Raw genomic sequence first — 21,270 nt, 5'->3', positions numbered from 1 at the left:
CTCGTTGAGGATTTGGAATCCCCTGGGCTTAACAGGGAGTGGGGAGGCATTCCCAGAAGCATCAGCTCCTGGGCATCTCCAGAAACCTGGCTTGGACGCTGACCAAAGGATGCCCCCAACTGCTGAATAGACCAGGGCTCCCCTCTCTCTAAAGCCTGCATCCCCCCCTCTGGGGTACGCCCTGCCCCTCCCTGAGTCACCCCAGGGAGAGAGAGGGGGAAAAAAGGGAAGAGAAGAGAGGCATTGACTACAGAGGAAGGAAAAGGAAGCAGAGCAGAGGAGGGAGGAGAGAGGCCACACAGGAGGAGACAGAGGAGAGTGGAGAGGGCAGGTCTAGGGCAGGCCCAGGGCAGGAGGAGATCGAGAGAGGGCAGGCCGAGCACCCCAAGGGGCGCCCCGAGAGCAGGCGGGGCGGGGAGCCGAGGGGGCGGGCCGGCCATGTCCCACGGGACCTACTATGAGTGTGAGCCCCGGGGCGGCCAGCAGCCACTGGAGTTCTCAGGGGGCCAAGCCGGGCCCGGGGAGCTGGGGGACATGTGTGAGCACGAGGCCTCCATCGACCTCTCCGCCTACATCGAGTCTGGGGAGGAGCAGCTCCTCTCCGACCTCTTTGCCGTGAAGCCTGCATCTGAGGCCAGAGGCCTGAAGGGCCCTGGAACCCCTGCCTTCCCCCACTACCTGCCTCCTGATCCGCGGCCCTTCGCCTACCCCCCACATACCTTCGGCCCAGACAGGAAGGCGCTGGGGCCTGGCATCTACAGCAGCCCGGGGAGCTACGACCCCAGGGCTGTGGCGGTAAAGGAGGAGCCTCGGGGGCCCGAGGGCAGCCGAAGTGCCAGCCGAGGCAGCTACAATCCCCTGCAGTACCAAGTGGCACACTGTGGGCAGACAGCCATGCACCTGCCCCCGGCCCTGGCAGCACCTGGCCAGCCCCTGCGTGTTCTCAAGGTAAGAGCAGGTCAGTTCTCCTCCCTGCCACCCAGGGCTGGAGAGAGGCCGCTGAGGGTGGGGGAAGCGCGAGCTCCCCGTTTACGCCGCCAAGTCTGTGTGGTGCTGCTCTGTGATATTGCCCCACCCCGAAGACCTCTGTGCTCACTACCGGACCACGACCCCCTTTTCCTTCTCTGCCACCTGGCCCAGCGTGTCCTGAAGCCCCTGTGGCCAGCTGACTTACCTATCTGAGGTCCCCACCAGCTTCTCTGCTGCCCACCGTGCCCCCTCCTCTTGTTTCTCTGCCGCCTGCCTCTAGAAGAGGAAATGCCTGCTGACCGTAGAACAGGAGACTCGAGATAGATTGAAGGACAGTGTCTGCAGAGAGTGTGAGAACACGAAAGGGCGTTTGGTCTCAAGCAGAGGACCCCGTACGTCTGGGCCACCATCCATCCCAGAGGCAGGGCAACGACAGTCTGACCTGGGAGACAGGAGCTGGCTCTGAATCCAATTCCTCTGATGCCCCAAGTGTGCCCTGGCTGCTGCCATTCCTCCCCCGCCTCCCCCGCCTCTGCCTCCGGCTGGCCCTCACCTCTCTGTCCCTCTCTGCTTTCCCCTCAGGCCCCTCTGGCCACTGCCGCAGCCCCCTGCAGTCCCCTCCTCAAGGCGCCCTCCCCAGCTGGCCCCATGCACAAGGGCAAGAAGGCAGTGAACAAAGACAGCCTGGAGTACCGGCTGCGGCGGGAGCGCAACAACATCGCCGTGCGCAAGAGCCGCGACAAGGCCAAGAGGCGCATTCTGGAGACGCAGCAGAAGGTGCTGGAGTACATGGCAGAGAACGAGCGCCTCCGCAGCCGCGTGGAGCAGCTCACCCAGGAGCTAGACACCCTCCGCAACCTCTTCCGCCAGATCCCTGAGGCAGCCAACCTCATCAAGGGCGTTGGGGGCTGCAGCTGAGCCTGCCTGGCAGACTGTGGGCACCAGGGCCCCCGGCCGGGCATGACCCTCGGGCCCCCGACCCTGCTGGGGCCCTAGAGCCCTTCACAGGCTGAGCCTGAGACATAGACCATGGACAAATGGCAGGGGGGTGGCAAGGGAGGGCAGGACCCAGCATAATGATTCTGTGGCTCAATAAAATTGCACTGTGACTCAGTGCTGGGGCTTTCGCTGGGCCTGGGCCGTGTGTGTGTGTGTGTGTGTGTGTGTCCTTGTGTGTGTGTGGCACGGAGGACCCCGAGGGCAGGGAAGCAGGGTTCTGGGTCTCACACCTGGTTTCCATGCCCAGAGGAGCACATGGGAATACAGATGTGCTGCCCACAGCCCTTCCCAACACCACACAGCCCACTCTGCTCTCCTCCCACATCCTCATCACCCCTTCTGTGAGTTGAAGGCACACCCCCCACCCCCCACAGGGCCTGGAGCAGCCTATGCACACTGTCCTAACAGTGTCCTAACACACTGTGGCTTGCAGGGAGAGCCAGCACCATGCAGTCCCTTGTGCCTAGGCCTGCTCTCTCTCACCTTGAGGAGTAGGTCTGGGAGCTCCTGCCCCAGGTGGCCAAGGGAAAGTTGCTGATGGCTCTGCCATATTCCCGGTCCCCTAGCTCTTGATCCAGCACTGGATCTCTTCTCCCCAATTCCACAGCCTCAGTCTACTAGACAGACAGCCCCCTACACACACACTTCTCCCGCCCACGCTCCCATCTTTGTCCCTCATCCCCTGGGGCTCTGGTTTCCTAAAGCTTGAGAATCTGAGTGCTTGGGAGAGGAACCAGTTGGGAAAGGCCCAGTGAAACCCACATTCAAAGCATTTTCTTTTCCATTGAACTGCAGAGGCAGAACAGTACAGTAACTAAGAGCCTTGGTTTGAATCTTCCTCTGAGACTTACTAGCTGTGCGACCTTGAGCCAGTTACCTCTCCTCTCTGTGCCTCAGTTTCCTCATCTGCAAAATGGGAGTAATATTAGTAACCACCTTACAGTGTTGTTATATTCATAGAAAAACAGGGCCTGCCACATGGCAAGCATGAATATTTGTTATGATTTCATTTTGCTAGATGTTGAAAGGGCCGCAGGTATCTCACCTAAACTCTTCATTTGGAGGAAACTGAGGCCTCAGAGAGGGGAAGGGAGTTACCCAGAGTCACAAAACTGTTTGGAGGCACAACCAAAGTTAGGCACAAAATCACAGATCTCAAGGGTTTCTGATGAGACCTCAAGAGATCATCTGGAAGGCTTTGTCCTCAGACAAGCAAGATAGTGTGAGCCACATTTGATAGATAAAGCAGTTGAGGGCCAGAGGGGATAAGAGGCATCTTCTGGAGCTCACTCAGTGCTTTTGCCGTCTCTCTGTTGCGTGCTGCACCCTCCCCTCAAGGATACACAGCACAAAAGGGCACAGGAATCACATTCAGTAAGTAATCATGAGTTGGCCCACTGCGTCAGAGGCCCGGGGACAGCCTGAGCATCAAGGAATAAGTTTCTGAGAGGGAGAGAGACTGTGTCTGGATCATCCTGGTCCACCCCCCAGTGGGAGAGTGCCGCAGCTCAGCACCTGTGTGCACCACGTCACCATGTTTGTCTCGCCCAGGACCCAGCCTCTTTCCTTCCTTTGCCTCCGTGTCTCTCGGGCACTGTCCCTCCTTCCTCCCTGTCCTGGGGCCCCTTCAGTGGAGGGACTGATGGGAGCCTCCTGAGTCTGGAAGGGGGGAGGTGACAGAGGCTGTGGGTGCCTGGGAGAATCCTTGCACCTTCCTTTCAGCCCAGGGGGATGGGTTGCATAAGGGGGGTTTGTACAGAGCACGGCAAGTGACTCAACCTCCAGATTTCCTCCTCTCAGCTCGAGACCACTGCCCTTTGACTTATTTTCAAGGTGTGGGTGATGGGACCTGGGTTGCTTCAGCATCAAGCCCAAGCTTCTTTCCCATAGCCCCTCCACCCTGTCAGCCCTCAGGGCCAAGTCTGGTGGAGCCTTTCCCCACCTCCCCGGCGTGATCCCCACGGGATGTGGAGCAGCTGAGCACATCCCAATCCTTTAGGTCACATCATGTCCCAAGGAGATGACACTTAGCCGGAAGGCACACTCTCAGAAAGAGGCTTCCAACCCTCAGATGGTTTGGGCCAAAGCAATTTATTCAATGACTATTTGTTGAGCATCTTTTCTGTGAATAAGACACGTTCTCCGCTGACGAGGTAGGAAGAAAAGTCACTAGGCAAGCATGCTGGATGTCTTCCTTGGCCCCTGCAGATGCCCTCTCTGCCCTCATCACCCCACTGGGTCCCTTGCGGGTGCCTCCCTGCCCTGTGGGTGGGGGTGACACTGGCAGGAGAGGGAAGGTGGGGAGAGGGTGAGAGGACAGTGGCGGAGTTTTCTCATGGGATTCCCACCCTCTCAGCCCCTGGAAGGTGGCAAGGGCTCCCCTGCTGGGCTGGCACCCCCCCCCCATAAAGTACCTTCATTAAATTCTCTTGATTGCTCCACCTGAACATGCCCACTGGGAAAACCAAATAAACAAACAGGTAGGGAGGCTATTTTAGCTGGGGTGCTCGCGGGCCATCTCTCTGGGAAGTGGCATTTAAGTGGAAACCTAAAAAATGTGGAGGAAGCAGATGGCCACTGGGGGAAGGTGAGCAGAGGGAAGAACAAACGCAAAAGCCCTGAGGTGTCTGGGTGGCTGAGAAGAAGACAAGAAGCTAAGAGAGGCTGGATGGGGGGGAAGAGGGAAGAAGGGGACAGGCAGGAAAACGTGTCCTTCTTTCACTCCAAGACGGGGTTACAAATGACGTCTCCATTCCTTCTGCCAGGAGGACAGTGCCTGAGCAGCTAGGGGGTGCAGCTCGGGCTTATCGCTGCCCCTTGCCCCTCCTCTCACCCAGGGAAGGGCAGTGAGCCAAACCCTGCCTGGAAAAGGCACCAGGGCTAGGGACTCCATGACTTTTGAAACCAGCAAGCCAAGGTCTGAGCAGCACCCACATGCCATCCTTTTGCTTTAGAATCCACAGCTCTGGCCCACTTTTCCTTCTTGAGCAGAACTGGGCAGCGGGATGAGAGTCCTGCGCTGAGACAGGGTCTAGGCCACAGGGAAGCTGCAGAGGAGAAGCGGGGCTGTGGGGAGCCGGCGAAGAGGGAGGAAGCTGCCCAAGGTGAGTCTGCCGAGGTCAGACTTGTGAAAGCCGCCCCCCTGCTCGGTGCACACCTCCCCCCCAGATTGCCACATGCCAGGGCCCCCGGGGGCCCCCATCCCAGTGTTGCAAGATCCCGGTTGGGGTTGTGGGGTGGAAAGGGGCCTCTTCACCTCTACCCTACCCTGCCCCGAGCCAGTGAGGGGACGATGGGGTGGAGGGGCTGAATAGGAGAGGCCGAGGCAACCACAGCCAGGGCTGGTTGGGGGCTGTGCAGGTCCTCTGGAACAGGTCAGTCCCTTGCCATCACCCTCACCATCCCCCACTGGGCAGACCCCTCCTCTCAGGACTCAGCAGGGCTGCGCCACAGTGGAAGTGGTCTGACCCGGACAGGACTCCGGCTGGCCTCTGCCAGCTGCTCCCATAAGCAGGCCTGGCCGGGCCTCAGAAAGCCTCAATGGCACAGGAGCGATTCTCCCCAAGGGCAGAGCGTGGGGGTTTTCCAAGGAAAACAGCTGCAATTTGACTTCATCAAAATGGCCATCAGTTCCGACCTCAGGGAGCAGTGGGAGGGTCCTAGGACCTGGGAAGGGGCAGGCTTCCTATTAGGGAGCAACCCACCCACACAGCTGCAGCCTCTCACTTCTCTTTTAGAAAGCAGCAGGGCCCTGAGGTAGGCAGAGGCCGGGCATACATAAAATGGATCCATCCCCCACGCCCAGGCTAAACTTCACCCTGAAGGCCCAAACTGTCCAACCTCTGTTGTCCCCACACCTAGCACTGTCACTCCCAGCCAGGGCATCCAACCCTGCCGCAATCGGGACGGTTTGCAAAACGCCTGCTAGCTCCCGCTTTGTCACCATCTGAGGTTAGGACTGTACCCAGGAGATAAGCTCAGGCCCCACCCACCCGTCCCCAGCAAGGCTGCTGGCCTGCTGCAATCGGGACGGTTTGCAAAACCCCTGCTGGCTCCAGCTCTGTCACCATCTGAGGTTAGGGCTGCACCCCAAGATAAAGTCCAGCCCCGCCCACCAGCCCTGCCTTCAAACCTCACAAGCAGCATGGCCCCAGGAGACAGAGCGCTGGGAAGACCACTCAGGGGCTGGAAGCCTTCCTTCCTCAGGTCCAGCACAAAGACCCCTTCTCCAGGGCCCTCCCTAGCCTCGCCTTTTCACACTGCCCTCATTACCGCCCTCTCTCCTCACTGCCAGCTACTCTCACCTTCCGTCTTCTGTCCTCACCCTTCCATCCCCCACTTCCCTCCTGCCTTCTCACCACATTTGTCCATTCGTTCATTTGCTCAAAAAATACCTACTAAACACCCACCTGAGGCCAGGCACTTTGCTTGTTATAGGAGCTACATGACAAATGAGGACAGTCCCTGCCCTTATGAGACTGAAGATCAGTGAGGGTGACAGACAGAGTAGTACCACAAACAAATATATAACTCTAAATTGTGGGCAGCGCTATGTGGCAAGAGTGAAGGGGTGACTGGTGGCAGGTATCAGCAAGGGCATCTGATTTCAATGTGAGGGGCAAGAAAAGCCTCTTTGAGGGAGTAACATATAAGCAGATATCTAAAAGGCAAGTAGGAATTCATCTGCCAAAAAGAGGGTGTTTCCAGCACAGAGAGAAGTAAGTATATGCAAAGGTCCCTGAGCAGGTCCTTCCCCTTCACTGACAGAAGGCTGGGCTTGGGGCAGGGCATGAGGGAGAGGCCTGGGCTGAGGCAGCGGGGCTGGGAGGAGCCTGAGACCAGAGCCCCTTCGGGTGGGATTCAGAGCATCAGAGGGAGGACTGACCCTCCGAGGGAAGAGGACATCTCCTGTCTCGTAACAAGAAAGAGGAAATGGCTACAGATCTGAATAAGAATAGGTCTGTAGCAGGCTGAGGCTGTTCCTGTCTTAGGGCTTTTATTTTTGCTGTGGAAGAAGAGGTAACTGAAAGTCAATGAGCAGGAGGGGGCTGGAGGCTTGAAGGTGTAAAATTCTAGTTGCTGAGGGTGGAAGAGAGAACTAATTGCTGAGGTTTCTGACTTGGGAGCGCCTAGCTGGAGTTGATGATGACAATTTTAGAGTGACAACAGTCTGTGCTCTGGGATGACTTCCTCCAGTGGTTCCCAGCTGCTCGGGAGCAAGAGCAGAGAAGACAAATGTTAGGTCCATCTAGGGCTGGGGCTTAACCAGGGACGTGGGATGGTCAAGAGGAGTTGAAGGCATGTGCGATGGAGGGGTTGCCATGGTGAACCTGGAACCTAAGGCGGAGAAGGGCAGATGTGAGGGCGGGGAGGGCCAGTGGTTCCTCAGTGAGATTGTAGAACAGCTGCAGTGAGGCGACTTGAGCAAACAAGCCATAAGGAAGGGAGATCCTATCAGAGAGAGGGATGTTTGGTTCAGTTATTTCATAGGTGCTGCAGTTTCTGGTGATGATAAGGCCTGGGTATGCCCCCAGGAGCGGCTTGCTAAGTGGCACGGGGGAGGATGTTAGCAACAAGAGGGTGCAGAGGCTGAGGGGTCAGCCTGCCAGATGGAGCAGCCACATGGATGCATGGATGATGACCCCACCAGGGGTGACATCCTCATCTGCATCCTCTCTCCTTATTCCTAATGTCCTACATCCACACCTGTTTCTCCCTTTCATCCCTTTCCTCTCAAACACCTGTTCTTTTGTCTAACCCAATTCTCTCTTATCACCTGCTCCTTTTTTTTTTTTTTTTTTTTTTTTTTTGAGACAGAGTCTTGCTCTGTTGCCCAGGCTAGAGTGAGTGCCGTGGCGTCAGCCTAGCTCACAGCAACCTCAAACTCCTGGGCTTAAGCGATCCTACTGCCTCAGCCTCCCAAGTAGCTGGGACTACAGGCATGTGCCACCATGCCCGGCTAATTTTTTCTATATATATTTTAGTTGGCCAGATAATTTCTTTCTATTTTTTAGTAGAGACAAGGTCTCGATCTTGCTCAGGCTGGTCTCGAACTCCTGACCTTGAACGATCCACCCGCCTCAGCCTCCCAGAGTGCTAGGATTACAGGTGGGAGCCACCACGCCCGGCCAATCACCTGCTCTTCTTATCCCCACTCTCTCCTCACCCCCATCTTCTCTCCTCATCCTCTTCCTCTCCTCACAACCTTACTTCCCTTCCACTTCAGGCAGGGAGAAGCATATTGCATAGTGGGCTACAGCCTGTACTCAGGAGCCTACCTACAAGGGTTGGAATCCTACGCTGCCGTTTACCATCTACGCACAGTGCCTCATTTTGCTGTGCCTCAGTTGTAAAACTGGGACAATAATACTAATAGTAACCACCTCATAAGGTTGCCGAGCGAATTACATGAGTATAAAGTAGTCGGAACGATGTATGGCCACAAACGGGTGCTCCATAGTAATGGTCATCACGCTCTCTTCTTACCTCCTTGCTTTTCCTCACGTCCATCTTCTAACCTCCATTGTCCCTCCGCATTTACTTCATACCTCCTCAAAGAGGAAGAGGCAAATAAGACTCGGGCCCACCCATGGTTCAGCCGGGAAACCGACACAGAAATACATGCCAGGATAATGTAGTAAGTGCTACTTCAAAGATGTGAACGAAACGCTATTGGAAAACAAAAGATTCACAAACTAACTCTGCCCGGGGGAGCAAAGAAAAGTCTCAACAGGCAGATAAGCTCTGAGTTGGATCTTGAAAGATGAAGGAGAATTTGCAGCGTGAAGGCAGGAAAGATGGATCGCTGCCCACGCTGACGGTGGGCCCAGCCCCTGCCCTGGAAGGGTAAGCCTACCTCAGTGTGGCCACGAGGGGGCAGCCGAGCATCAGGAGCCGCCGCAGACAGGCCAAACAGACCTCGAATTCATCACGCAAATCCTAACCAGTTCCCCGCCAGCCCCGAAATCTTGGAGAAAAAGACTTAGGCTTATCTTAGAGAAAGAACAAGAGTCCCCTAAAGATTTGTACACACTATGATAAGAGGATAGTACTCTTCTGAATTGAAAGTGTATATATAATATGTATTCTTAGGCTGGGCGCCGTGGCTCATGCCTGTAATCCTGGCACTCTGGGAGGCCAGACGTGAAGGATCGCTTGAGCTCAGGGGTTCAAGATCAGCCTGAGCGAGAGAGAGATCCCGTCTCTAGCCAGGCATGGTGGTGCACACTTGTAGTCCCAGCTACTTGGGAGGCTGAGGCAGAAGGATTGCTTGAGCCCAGGAGTTCGAGGTTGCTGTGAGCTAAGCTGATGCTACAGCACTCTAGCCTGGCAACAGAACGAGACTCTGTCTCAAAAAAAATAAAAAATAAGTATATATTCTTTACTTGATTTAGTATTTACTATGAGCTGGACACTATTCTCAGTGATTTACAAACATTCACTTACTGCTCATAACAACCCTGTAAGTTTTAATACAATCATCCCCATTTTACAGATGGGAGAATTGAGGCAGTTGGCCAAAGTTACCTAGACAGAAAGTGGCAAAGTGGGTTTGGCTCCAGAGTTTGGCTGTCTCCCTTGTAATGCGTAGTTCCAGCCATAGTTCTGATATGTAAAAGTATAAGATCAAGCCTCCCTGGGAAGTCAGCAGCTCTTCTCTAAATTCTAGTCCTTGTCTGTCACCAATTAGCTATGTTGCCTTGAGACAGGTGACTTCACCCTTGACCTGTTTCTTAAAACATTAAATAATGAGGTTAGATTCTGCACCTTCATCCATACACTGAGACTAGGTCCTACGGGCTGTTGCAAGTGCTGTGGACAAAAGGGCCGGCGGTGCAGAGTACTATGGACAACCTCCAAGGAGTTCAGAAGGCAGAGGGAGAGTCGCTAAGCCAGCAGTGACAACAGAGCATAACAGTGTTCTGTTAGGAGCTGGGAGAGGCCCCTCCTGTGAAATGGTTCTCCTCCCCTCTGGCAGGTGTGGAATTTGGGCGGGGGGTGTTAAGAAAGGCCTCCCAGAGTAATTACAGGAAAGGCAGGAACTAGCCAGGCAGGCGGGGAGGAGGAATACCCAAGCAGAGGAAACAGGATATGAAAGCACAGCATGAGCAAAGAAAACAAGAGTTCCCCAAGAACATCTTTGAACATCTACTGATGCCCACTTTAAAAGTTTATTTTCCCTCCCCTGTGGGTCTATAAGCAACTCCTGTGACGCCTCACAGACCTAACACAACAGCACAACAGCGTCTCCTAGGACGTGTCAGCCAACTAACATGTATGCGTTGAGCGCCCACTAACAGCCCTACACAGATGCAGGAGATGCCTGAAAGTCTTACAGTTTGGTTATAGGACACCCAGTTCTGGCCCCGGGGCAAGCAAAGTGCAGAAGCCTTGTTTGCCCATCCCCAGTGAGGCAGGCAGGCATCTACAAAGCACAGAATGTCCCCCTCCCACACCACCCAGTATGCTGACACCAATCTTTTATTTTTGGGAAGCTTCCAAGGTTTTCTACTCAGAAAGGCAGGGGAAATAGGATAAGGGATGGGAGAGGGTTAGAAAAGGGCTCCACTGTGGATAAGGCAGGCTTCTCTTCGGAAAGGTCAATTGAGGCCTCAGAGTAACACTTCCCCTCCCCCAGCACTCCACCTCTGGCACCCCCGGAAGAGGGTGGCTTTGGCCCTTGTGGTTCATATCCAACTTCCTGGCAGGGAACTGTAGATTTAGTCAACAACATTCAAATCTTGAAAAAATAAGCAACAGTGGTGGAGGGGATATGGAGAGAAACAGTGAAGAGAGGAAAGCCAGAGATAAATGAGCCAGGGAAGAAGGGGACAGAAGGCAGCATCCAGAGCAGGCTCCAGACAGATTACCGAAGATGCTGCTGCTGCTGCTCCTCGGGGTTGCCACAGGCAGATGTCTACATGATGAGACTCAGAAGTCTGTGAGCCTTCTCAGGCCCCCTTTCTCCCAATTGCCCCCGAACTTCCGCTCTTCCTCCCTCACCCTCCCTAGTTCCAGAGAGCCTCAACCCCTGCGCATCCAAACCTGCTATATAGGAGACCCTACATCAGATAGGGCTTGGGATCTTGAGGGAGACAGGATGAGAGGGAGGTCCCGAGCCCTGGCCGCAGTGAGAGAGGCCACTCAGCGAATCCAGGGTGTCCTAGCAGGTGAGTGAGGGGACAGGAGGAGGGAGGGAGGGATGAGCAGTACAGAGGTGTAGGGGTGGAAGACTTAAGCAGAAATGGAACTGGAGCTCTCAGGCGTGGAGGGGAAAATTGACCTCTCATCTTGTTAAGTCCCTCCAGTGCAAGGACCCCTGCTTCTGAGTCGAGACCCTGCACGATACTGTCATGCTGTCTGGGGAGACCCAGATACCCCAAACTACCACAGGTGAGTTCATGTCATTGAGCATATATGTAATACTTCTTTAGGGACATGCAGAAATGTCTCCAGCTCACCGACAGATGTTCATTCTTGGCAGGTGCAGCCTCTTGAACCCAGGGTACGAAGGAGAGAGTTGCCTGGGGGCAAAGGTGAGAGCAACTTCTCAGATTTAGGGACCTGAAGATCTCTAGACCACCAGCATCATAATTACTTAATGTGCTTCTTTACTGTGTAAATTCCTGGGCCCCCTCTTCCCCACCCCAAAAACTTATTAAATCAGAGACTGGGGGTGGGGTGGGGGGAGAACTGTGTATTCTAGCCAGGTGCCTGGATGACACTAAGACAGACCCAAGATGCTCGTCCTCCCTTACTCCTGGCACCCAGGTTCCTGCTGTCCCAGCCCAGCTGCTATGTTTCACTCTCTGCCAGATTCCTGACGCCCATCTCCGTGGTTATGCCTTGTGGCCGGAGCAGGGTCCCCCACAAGTGGTCCAGCCAGATGGGCCTGGGGTCCAAAACACGGACTTTCTCCTGTATATGCAGGTTGCCCACACTTCCAAGTGCCACCAAGAGGTGAGGTTCAAATCAAATCCCTTTTCCTTGCTTTGCCTCTCTTAATCTTTAATCTCATGAGGAGGGGTCGTTAGGGAGCATAAAACAGTTTTTATTAAGTTGTGCTTATTTGGGATAAGTTGGGACATGCTGATAAAGTTTAGGTAGGAGCTAACCCCCTCCTGAGCCATTCCTTAATACCACTCCTGCAGGGTCCCCTGGTCCTCCCTTTCCAGAAAGATTTCTTTTATCTGTGTTCCCCCTGCTTCCCACCCTCACCCTGTCCCGGCCCATCCACAGCCCTCCATCATAGCCTATGCTGCCTGCTGCCAGCTGGACTCAGAAGACAGGCCCCTTGCTGGTACCATTGTCTACTGTGCCCAACATCTCACCGGCCCCAGCCTCAGCCACAGTGACATCGTCATGGTGACTGCTACATGATGAACAGGGAGAAGCCCACAGCTTGGGGGTGGGGGGCAGGTCCTTCAGCTTCGTGTGAAGTAGAAGAACCTACTGAGGGTGGAACAGAAAGTGCCTCAAGCTCTACAAAAAGCTGATTGGGCAGAAGGGGCACACACTGGTTAGTCGGTCTTGCTACAGACCCAGCCCCTCTCACTTGGCAGTTGTCTGTCCTCAGGCCACACTGCATGAATTGCTCCATGTCCTGGGTTTTTCTGGACAGCTCTTCAAGAACTGGCGGGACTGCCCCTCAGGACTCAGCGGTAAATGAGGAATGAGGGAGGGGACTTCCCCAATGCCAACCAGAGGGAATTCACTGTCTCATTACCTCCTTCCAGTTTACCTCACCCTAAGTTTTCCTCTCCTCATACTGCTTTCTTCCCTTTCTGTACTCAGTTAGAGAGAACTGCTCCACAAGGCAACAAGTGACAAGGCGAGATAAGTGGGGACAGCTGCTTCTCACCACCCCAGCTGTTAGCCAAAGCCTGGCCAAACACTTGGGGGTACCAGGGGTTTCACTGGGTGTTCCCTTGGAAGAAGAGGTGAGAATGAGAATGCTTTGGGGTGAAGGAAGAAAGAGGGAGTAGGTAGGTAGCAACCAGCTATCTGCCACCTCCTTCAGTAGGGCCCTTTGTCCTCACACTGGGAGGCCAGACTACTCCAGGGCTCTTTAATGACTGCTACCTTTGATGGTGCCCAGCGCACTCGACTTGACCCAATCACTCTTGCTGCCTTCAAAGACTCAGGATGGTACCAGGTCAACCACAGTGCTGCAGAGGAGCTGTTGTGGGGCCAGGGTAAGAAATCAGGGGGAACTGCAGAGGGGCACTTGTCACCCAAGTCAGCTCTAGGGGAAGTGGGCAAAATTGGAAGGGATTATCTGCTAAGGTATAATTGAAGCTGTTAGCATAGCCAGTGCTGAGGGATGTTTGTGGCTTCGCTCGTTGAGGACTCTTTTTCTCTCTTCCCATCTCTCAAGCAGGATCTGGCCTGGAATTCGGCCTGGTGACCACATGTGGGACTGGCTCCTCAGACTTCTTCTGCACTGGCAGGTGTGCGTGCTGAGTAGGTAGGGGACTGTACAGCTGTCATTGATCCTAGTGTCACTCTATCATCCCTTACACACAGTGAGCTGGGCTGTCACTACCTGCACCTGGACAAGGGAAGCTGCTCCTCAGACCCCATGCTGGAAGGCTGCCGCATGTACAAGCCCTTAGCCAACAGAGTGAGTACACTAGAGAGCAGAGAATAAAACTGAGTGGGCTTGGAAGGGAGTCAACTTCTAAGGCATCTAGACAAACACTTTTCTACCTCCTGCCCTGCCCTGCCCTGCAGAGTGAATGCTGGAAGAAGGAAAACAGATTCCCAGCTGGGGTGGTGAATCCCCACGGGGAGATCTACCATTCCCGGAGTCGTTGCTTCCTTGCCAACCTCACTTCACAACTGCTCCCTGCGGATGAGACCAGGCGTCCTTCTCAGATCCCACACCTCAAGGAAGTGGAGCTCACTGGCCGCTGCTACTTGCATCAATGCACGGAGAAGGATGCATACAAGGTGCAGGTGGAAGGATCACCTTGGGTCCCATGCCTTCCAGGAAAGGCTATTCAGGTGGGTACCCTAAGAGGAATAGTTGTGACACAGTGGCAAAAAGAAATTGGCACACTTGTAGTTTTCAATGTTTTGATATTCATTCACTTTTTATGAAGTACTCACTGAGTCCATGACTCTGATCTAGAATGTACATTTTCCTTAGAAGGAATGCTTGAGCAGATAATTGAGGCACAACTATATCCTACCACATATTTCCTTACAGATACCTGGGTACTATGGTCTTCTCTTTTGTCCCCGGGGTCGGCTGTGTCAGACCAATGAAGGTACCAACGCTGTTACTTCCCCTCCTGTGAGTCTTTCAACCCAAAACCTGCTATTCCAGCTGTCCTTAGGTTTAGCTGGACCTCCAGGCCACTCTCTGGGGAATGAACAAGAAGAGCTGGCTGAAGCAGTACTGCAGGCTCTGGTGAGCAGAGGTGGCAGTGGCAGGTAAAGGGACAGTTCAGGCTATTTATACAATGGGCCAGGGAAAATGCTTAGGTCCTTTACTTCATAACTCTCCTCTGAAGACTTTCTATTTATCTCACTCCTAAACCTGCACCTGTTTCATGAGATATACTCTTCCAGGGATTATACCTTCATTAAGAGATCCTAATGTCCATTCAGGTGCTATTTCCACAGCCCATCAATTACTACTAGTTTGGTGTTCACTGTGCGTATGTGGAAGTCCCCTGGCTGCCAAGGGCCTTCAGTTTCTGTGCTGCACAGGGCTCTGATCCTGACTCTCCAGGAGAAACCCCTAGAAGTATATCATGGAGGAGCCAGCTTTACCACAAAAGATAACCAGTAAGATAATATTCCAAGTAGTTTTCTTTCAAACCCATAGAGTACAGATGTTTGAAACTGCCATTTATTAAGCACTAGCTCATGTGTGTATATTGTCTTCTGAAATACATAAGCCTGCCTAGGACAAAAATCCCCGACTAACATGATCACCTCGGGCCCATCATTACATGACTTTCTCCTCCATACAATAATGGTGTTTCTTCATTTCTAGGACATAGGGATCCTAGACCCCTTCCTTTCTTAAGGACTACCCAGGGACTGTGTCTAGCTACCTGAACACCACAGTCTGACTCTTCTCTTAAGCCACTTCCCTAACTGGCAAATTAGGTCTTCTTCCAACAATTTAAGACACTAGAAGACTTAGATCTTGGTCTTATACCTACTTTGATGTTTCTATAATAACTCAAAATGATTTCCTGTTTAGCTTAATGCTTACATTAAGTAGGGCTTCATGAGTTCTATGCATAAAGGTAAAACTCTTCATTTCCTAGGTCTACATATTATTCCAGGCCAAATATTACCTCCTATCTTCCTAGGTTGCTGGTTACCTCAGACTATAATCCCTCCATGACCCATCTAAGTCTGACCATGGGACTCTGCCTAATGCTGCTAATCCTGGTGGGTGCACTGGGAATCATAGCCTATCAGAAACGAGCTACTCTTCAGGTGGGACCATCTGCCCCTTACCACTTACCAGAGCTCCACAACACAAGGGGCCCACATGGAGGAATAAGGGAGGTGTGATGTTACTTTCTCCTGAATGCCTCTTTTCACGGGTATCAACTTTATACTAGCCTTGCAATGAAGAAACGTGAAATCTTACGGTTCTGAAGATCCATTCTCTATTTTTGTACAAAAAATAAACCATTCTATCTGTAAAGAGTGTCACTTGTTTTGACACTGTTGTAAACTTAGCACCTGCTGCCAGCTCCAAGGATATCACATATGCTTTAGAAAAAAGTCACTGCTATTTGGATTCAAACACAGTGTGGAAGGAGTAACTAATTATCTTCCTTTCTTGATTTTACATAATTTTACTAAATCATCACTGGGAAAGCTAGTGGTTGGGATGTTACATAATTATGCCAGAGTCTGATAAGTGTGGAAAACCAGCCATCTGAATTCAGCTAAACTATAAAAATATGACCTTTTATTGTCCTTCTCTCCTATTTCTGGGGAAGGAGGACTCTACTTTATACAACTCATAGGCCAGCAGTAGGCTTGAGTTATGTGTAGGTTCCTTTCGGTACAGTTGCAAAAGAAGTCATCAAATTCTTGAGGGTTTGACATCTCTTGGAAAGAAGCAAACTAGAAGACAAACTGATGATCTGTATTTGCTTAGATGGATAACATTTATACTAGGAGTCCAGCTGACATGGTGTTAATGTTGAAATAACCATGCTTGTGCTAGTCAGCAAGTTCAGCCAGCTAATCAGAATATCACCCCCAGACTTTTAGGTGACACATGTGAATTGAGTTCTCACTGTAGAGTCATGGCCTCGGCTCCATCAGCTGTGGTTATCTTCTTTGATCTCAATGCCTATCAGTCCTTACCAGCTGTAGCAGCCACTGCTTGGTAAAACTTTGCCACGAAGTCTGGCTCACTGATTTCCAGCTGCCTGACAAATTCATTGCGCTCCTGCTCAGCCCAACCTCGAAACCACTGATCCCAAAGACGTAGCTGGCACTCAAAGATAGAAGGTGGTCCATTTGCCCCCGATACACTAAGCTGCTCCAAACCATCCAGTAGTGGCTGTAATTTTCCTGGCACTGCCTTAGCTACCAGGTCTTGTAGGAAACGTTCACGCTGGGGACCTGACCAACTGGCAAACCAGTGAAGAATACACTTCATCTCCTGGGAAGTGATGTAAGACATTGGGGGAAGGGAAGAGTCGGTAATATTGTCTGGTACTGAGGGTAAGAGAGAAGGGAAGGATAGTGGCATTGAAGAGGAAGATGATTCCAGTGGCATCCTGAAACATAAAGGCACTGTTATACACTCTCTAGATGCACAACCAAAATATAACTTCTCAGCAACAAGCAATCTCTACCAGCATCTACAGAGAAAATTACTTTTCACCAATTCAGTTTACAGGAAAACAACAGGGTCCTTTAGATCTGTGGTCCCCAACCCCCCCCCCCGCCCCCCGCTTTAGATTATTCTCCAACTATGTTAGAGAAGTCACCTAAGAATGACTTCATTTCATATTTGCCAGCCTTCCTCTTTCTCAAACCCATTACTCTCCCCAACCACTGCCTCCTTCCATCTTTCTTATAAAGAACCTAAAAATAACCAACATATTTCTTGTTCACTCTCTCCCTCCTCATTCTATGTTCTCGGTTGCACAAAGAAAATAGCAACAATTAATGTTGGCCCATCACATCTTATCTAACATGAAAAAGTATACTTATTAAAATCTAGTACATACAGTTGGTCAGGGCCTAGATACTAACTGTTTGGAGCTACCAACAGCTGGGGAAAAAAAGAAAAGAAAAAACATCACATATGATGAAAGAGCCTTCTTTGCATGTGCATGTAGCCTCTGAAATTGTGCCAAGAACTTCATAACATCCGTTACCTCCTAATATTTCCTGTAAAGTACTAGGAAAAATCAAAGAGCAGAGTATGTGAGGACTTTACCCAAAACAGGTAACACAGTAAGAAAACCAAAAGGTTGGTGTTTATTCAAGACTCTGAAAAAACAGTGCAGCTGGTTCGTTGGCTTAGGGATCTAAGAAGTGTTATACTATTGTATGATAATTCATGTCGTTGAACAATTTTCCTTAATGTTTAATATGATACCTCTTGGTGTCCTGCAATTGATTTGGATCATGAATGCAACTGAAAGTCAGCCAATTTGACTTTAATAGTTTTCAGTCCCATAGTTTGAATCTCTAACAATGAAAACCTCAAGCTATTTGTCTGTGATCTATTTTACTGTTTGTGTTTCTTCTGCTCCGGGCTGGAGGATTTGCAGTGATAAAGAAAGCAGGCCCTAAAAAATTTACTAACATTAGTTCAAGTACCAAAACAGGTCAGGGTGCTTGCCTTTTTCAGTTCTTGCCCTATAATGAGCAGTTCCTCCTAAAAGAACTTTATTCTATTTTTCGGAGGAAAGCAGAACTTTTCCAGAGTCTTGCCACGTGGCTTCCAAGGCAAACTCAAATTCAGTGTCATGAAATCAGTTCACAGTCTGGGTCCAAAGATACAGTGCTGCTTCTTGCCCACGTTGGAGGCCACGGAGCCTGTTATTCCGGTCCCCCCAAAAAAGCAACGAAGCCTTAGATGGGAGTGGCGGGATTCCGGGGACTGGAGGCAGCGGCCGTTTCCGTGAAAAAGTGGGAGGCTTGCCCTAGTAGGGCAACCCACAAACACCGAGTCTGACCTGGTCCAAGGAGGGACTTCTACCCAGCTTACCTCCCTTTCCTCTTTGAGGGCACTCGGAGATCGTCACAAGAGTCCTCAGGCTTCAACTACCGCCGCCGCTTCCATGTTTCCTGAAAACCCAAAGCAGGGCCAGCCGGACATCCCACGCACTTCCGGTCCCGGACCAGCCCCAAACACCCAGGCGCCCCAGCGGCTCAGCTCTACGTCCGGAGATAGCCGAATATCTCCGATTACAGTTATGCCAGAGTCGAGGGCTTCCGAATAGATTCGACTCAAAGCCTCGGCAAGTCGAGGATAACCGAGCCTGAAAGCAGGGCGAGGGAGGGGCAGGAGAGGCCAAGCGGATGGAAAGAATCGATTGGTGCCGATGTCGACACGGAAACAACCGAGCAGTTCCGGAGGAACCCGGGGTGTTCTGAGTGGTAATCGAGGGGTAGACTATGGCAGTGGGCGGGGTCAGCCCGGTACGTTCGAAGGGCGTTGGCGGAAATTACCGAAGATGCCCGAAGCCGTCGGGACGGACCCGAGTACCTCACGCAAGATGGCGGAGCTGGAGGAGGTGACTCTGGACGGGAAGCCTCTTCAGGCGCTGCGGGTGACCGACCTGAAGGCCGCACTGGAGCAGCGAGGCCTAGCCAAGAGCGGGCAGAAGAGTGCTCTGGTCAAGCGGCTCAAAGGGGTGAGGAGTCGGCGTTGCCGGGGTGTCGGAGGGGAGCGGACCCGGTAGAGACGAGTCTCTGCCGCGGCGCAGGCGCAGTGTCCGGGCTCGGCGCGAGCTCGCTCAGGCCGCCAGCGCGAGCCTCTGGATCCGCGCGCTCGGTGGTTGGTGAGGCTCGCGCTGGAATAGAGATCGCGCCGGTTCCCGCCTTAACGGCAGCAGCGCGAGCCCAAAATGGGAGGGTGCGCGCTACTCTCCTGGAGTGTCCTAAGCTCCTTCCTCCTTCCCCCACCCCCTCCTTGTTTGTGTCTGTGGTTTCGGCGCATGCGCTGCAGAAGGAGTTAAATCCCACTACAACCACCGGCGTTGCTGGCCTGAGGGGGGCGAATTGGGCTGGGTCGGAGTTAGGGGTATAGTTGGACGGAGGGGTGGATGGGGCTGGTATCCGTATCCACGAGAATAGAATTGGGCTGGTGTAAAATGTCCGTCTGCTTGATTAGATTAGGAGGTGAGATGAAGAGAGACCTTTATTTGAAGGGACTTGGTGAGAGAGGTGTTTGATTTATATGGCATCCAGAAGCAATTTGAATATATAAGAGTTTGGTGAATATTGAGAGGTGAGGCAGGTTGGTGTGTGTTGGGGATTTTGAATCGGTCTGAGTAGATTAGGGTAGGATTGTCCTGAGGTAGATAGATTGGTATGTACAGGTTTGGTGTAAATGGAAGGAAGATGAGGATGTCTTGATTTTAATTAGACTTCATCAGGATACGTGGCATGTAGTACAAATTAGGGCTGGGCTGGTTCAGGGGTTGTGTTGGCAGACCGTTGCTTATACAGAAACTGACAGGTGTGTGTGTGTGTGTGTGTGTGTGGATTAAGTGAGATCACAGTTTACAGGGTCTGTGGTCATTTTCTTCTGTAGCCTTCTCTTTCAAATTTTTATAAATTTGATAAATGTAGGTGCCATTCTGCTGGACATTATACAAGTTTATTCAAGTAGATCTAGTCCTGGGTAACTCTTTGACCAAGTAACTCAGTCAGGCCCAAACCAGCAGCCCCATGTTGGTTTCGTGTACTTAAAGCTGATTGAAGTATTTGAAGTAATTTTACCTGCATGGCCAGAAGGGGCACTTGTCAAAAGTGCAGAAGATAGTGGGGATTGTAGTACTGGTTCTGTCACTGATACTATGACATAGCCAGGTCACTGATCTCTGTGTGCCTGCATTTTACATGTGAACATTTAGTAACAAACCATAGTTACCTTTAAGGATCTTCTGAAGATGAATGAGAACTGTGTTAGTGTAGGGCTTTTAGGTCCCTGGAAAAGGAGTACAGTTAAAGTGTGTATTTAAGTCATTGCATTTAATGAAGAGGTTGTGGGACGAGTGGGGGTTTGTTTTCTTTTTTCCTCCTGGTTTCTGACTTTTGCCCTTCTCTATACTAGGCTCTAATGCTAGAAAATTTACAGAAACACTCAACACCCCATGCTGCATTCCAGCCAAATTCGCAGGTAAGAAAGAAAGTTTTTTAGGTGGAGTGGGCTGTTTGGATGTACAGACACATGGAATAACATGTTGTATACTTGATGCTTAATTTCTCACTAATATTTTCCTAAATTCCCTGGGTCAGGAATGTTCTCATACCATGACAGCTGAATTCTAATCAAGTCCAGTTGTACACAAGGGCTGGAGTAACGAACTGAATCAGGAGTAAATAAGGAGTTAGTAGTTAATTTCTGATACTTGAAATAGTATGTGTAGAAAAGTGTGGCTCTGATTAAGTGTAGTGCGGGGATCTGAAGTCATTTATTTACCATTGATTTGGGAAAAGTAGTTGATATTTTTGAATATAGATATGAAGTAGACCACTAATAGGGCAGTGTAGGAAAATACTTGCTGATCAAGAACTCTTTTGCTGACAGATTTTCCAAGGATTTAATCCTTTGTAAATCACCCACCATTACAAGTGTTAACTACTAACTCTGTGCAGTCACTCTTAAACTTTACTAATAGTTTACTTAGAATAAGAAATTTAACCTTTGGAGGCCTTGGTTTCCTTTGTTTCCTCAGTTTCCTTATCTGTAGTATGAGAAAAGATTAGACTAGACCCATAGTTTTATATAACTCCTTTTCTGGGATTTTGTGGAACTGCTTTTGGGGGCTTCCTAGGGAAGATATATTCTTCTCAAGTAAGCAAGGTTTATACTTCTGTCTTATCTAGATTTGATCTACTTTTATCTGCTTTATATATTGAGTTTCTGCATAAGATTTCTTTTAAAGAAATCATTTCATAGTTAAAAAACAAAACCAAAAATTTTTAGACTATACAATCTCTTAAGATTCCTTTCGGCTTTTAAAATCCCCTCATTACAGTCACTCAATGAAAATCCCAGGTCTTTGTTAATGCAATGATGTGGAGCCCCAGTACTAGGTGAAGTCTCAGGATACTGTGGAAAACGAG

The 21,270-nt window shown here is 51.2% G+C and overlaps 3 protein-coding genes across 7 annotated transcripts in view; all 3 read left to right on the top strand.

Annotated features, from left to right (window-relative positions):
- Positions 1 to 296: 296 nt before the first annotated feature.
- On the top strand, positions 297 to 2,080 carry CEBPE (CCAAT enhancer binding protein epsilon). Its single transcript, XM_069463486.1, has 2 exons — positions 297 to 948; positions 1,552 to 2,080. The coding sequence occupies exons 1-2, from the start codon at positions 439 to 441 to the stop codon at positions 1,885 to 1,887; spliced, it is 846 nt and encodes a 281-aa protein (XP_069319587.1). The 5' UTR covers positions 297 to 438; the 3' UTR covers positions 1,888 to 2,080.
- Positions 2,081 to 10,843: 8,763 nt separating this feature from the next.
- On the top strand, positions 10,844 to 16,304 carry CIROP (ciliated left-right organizer metallopeptidase). The gene is given in 14 exon segments (XM_069492673.1): positions 10,844 to 11,138; positions 11,268 to 11,361; positions 11,453 to 11,504; positions 11,785 to 11,928; positions 12,208 to 12,333; positions 12,545 to 12,629; positions 12,763 to 12,908; positions 12,989 to 13,163; positions 13,349 to 13,418; positions 13,495 to 13,591; positions 13,702 to 13,974; positions 14,180 to 14,406; positions 14,584 to 14,763; positions 15,300 to 16,304. Coding segments are annotated over 14 exon segments (2,172 nt in total). The 3' UTR covers positions 15,508 to 16,304.
- Positions 16,305 to 18,211: 1,907 nt separating this feature from the next.
- The window catches only part of ACIN1 (apoptotic chromatin condensation inducer 1), a 32,481-nt gene continuing 29,422 nt past the window's right edge, over positions 18,212 to 21,270 (top strand). For 3 of the 5 annotated variants that reach the window (XM_069485450.1, XM_069485448.1, XM_069485427.1), the window contains exons 1-2: positions 18,212 to 18,830; positions 20,255 to 20,320. In XM_069485450.1, the coding sequence (XP_069341551.1) occupies positions 18,519 to 18,830; positions 20,255 to 20,320 (378 nt within the window). In that variant the 5' untranslated portion in view covers positions 18,212 to 18,518. The remainder of the gene's footprint in view (positions 18,831 to 20,254; positions 20,321 to 21,270) is intronic. The other 2 variants (XM_069485437.1, XM_069485444.1) reach the window with 1 other exon arrangement.

The sequence above is a fragment of the Eulemur rufifrons genome, chromosome 2, assembly GCF_041146395.1.
Source record: "Eulemur rufifrons isolate Redbay chromosome 2, OSU_ERuf_1, whole genome shotgun sequence".
In the NCBI taxonomy this organism is placed as follows: Eukaryota; Metazoa; Chordata; class Mammalia; order Primates; family Lemuridae; genus Eulemur; species Eulemur rufifrons.
The sequence above is the reverse complement of the archived record's forward strand: the minus strand, read 5'-3'. Positions and strand labels throughout refer to the sequence as shown.

Coding starts and splice junctions, on each gene's coding strand:
- CEBPE (XM_069463486.1), top strand. CDS start 439: ATGTCCCACGGGACCTACTATGAGTGTGAGCCCCGGGGCGGCCAGCAG. Junction 949..1,551: donor AGCCCCTGCGTGTTCTCAAG/GTAAGAGCAGGT, acceptor CTTTCCCCTCAG/GCCCCTCTGGCCACTGCCGC.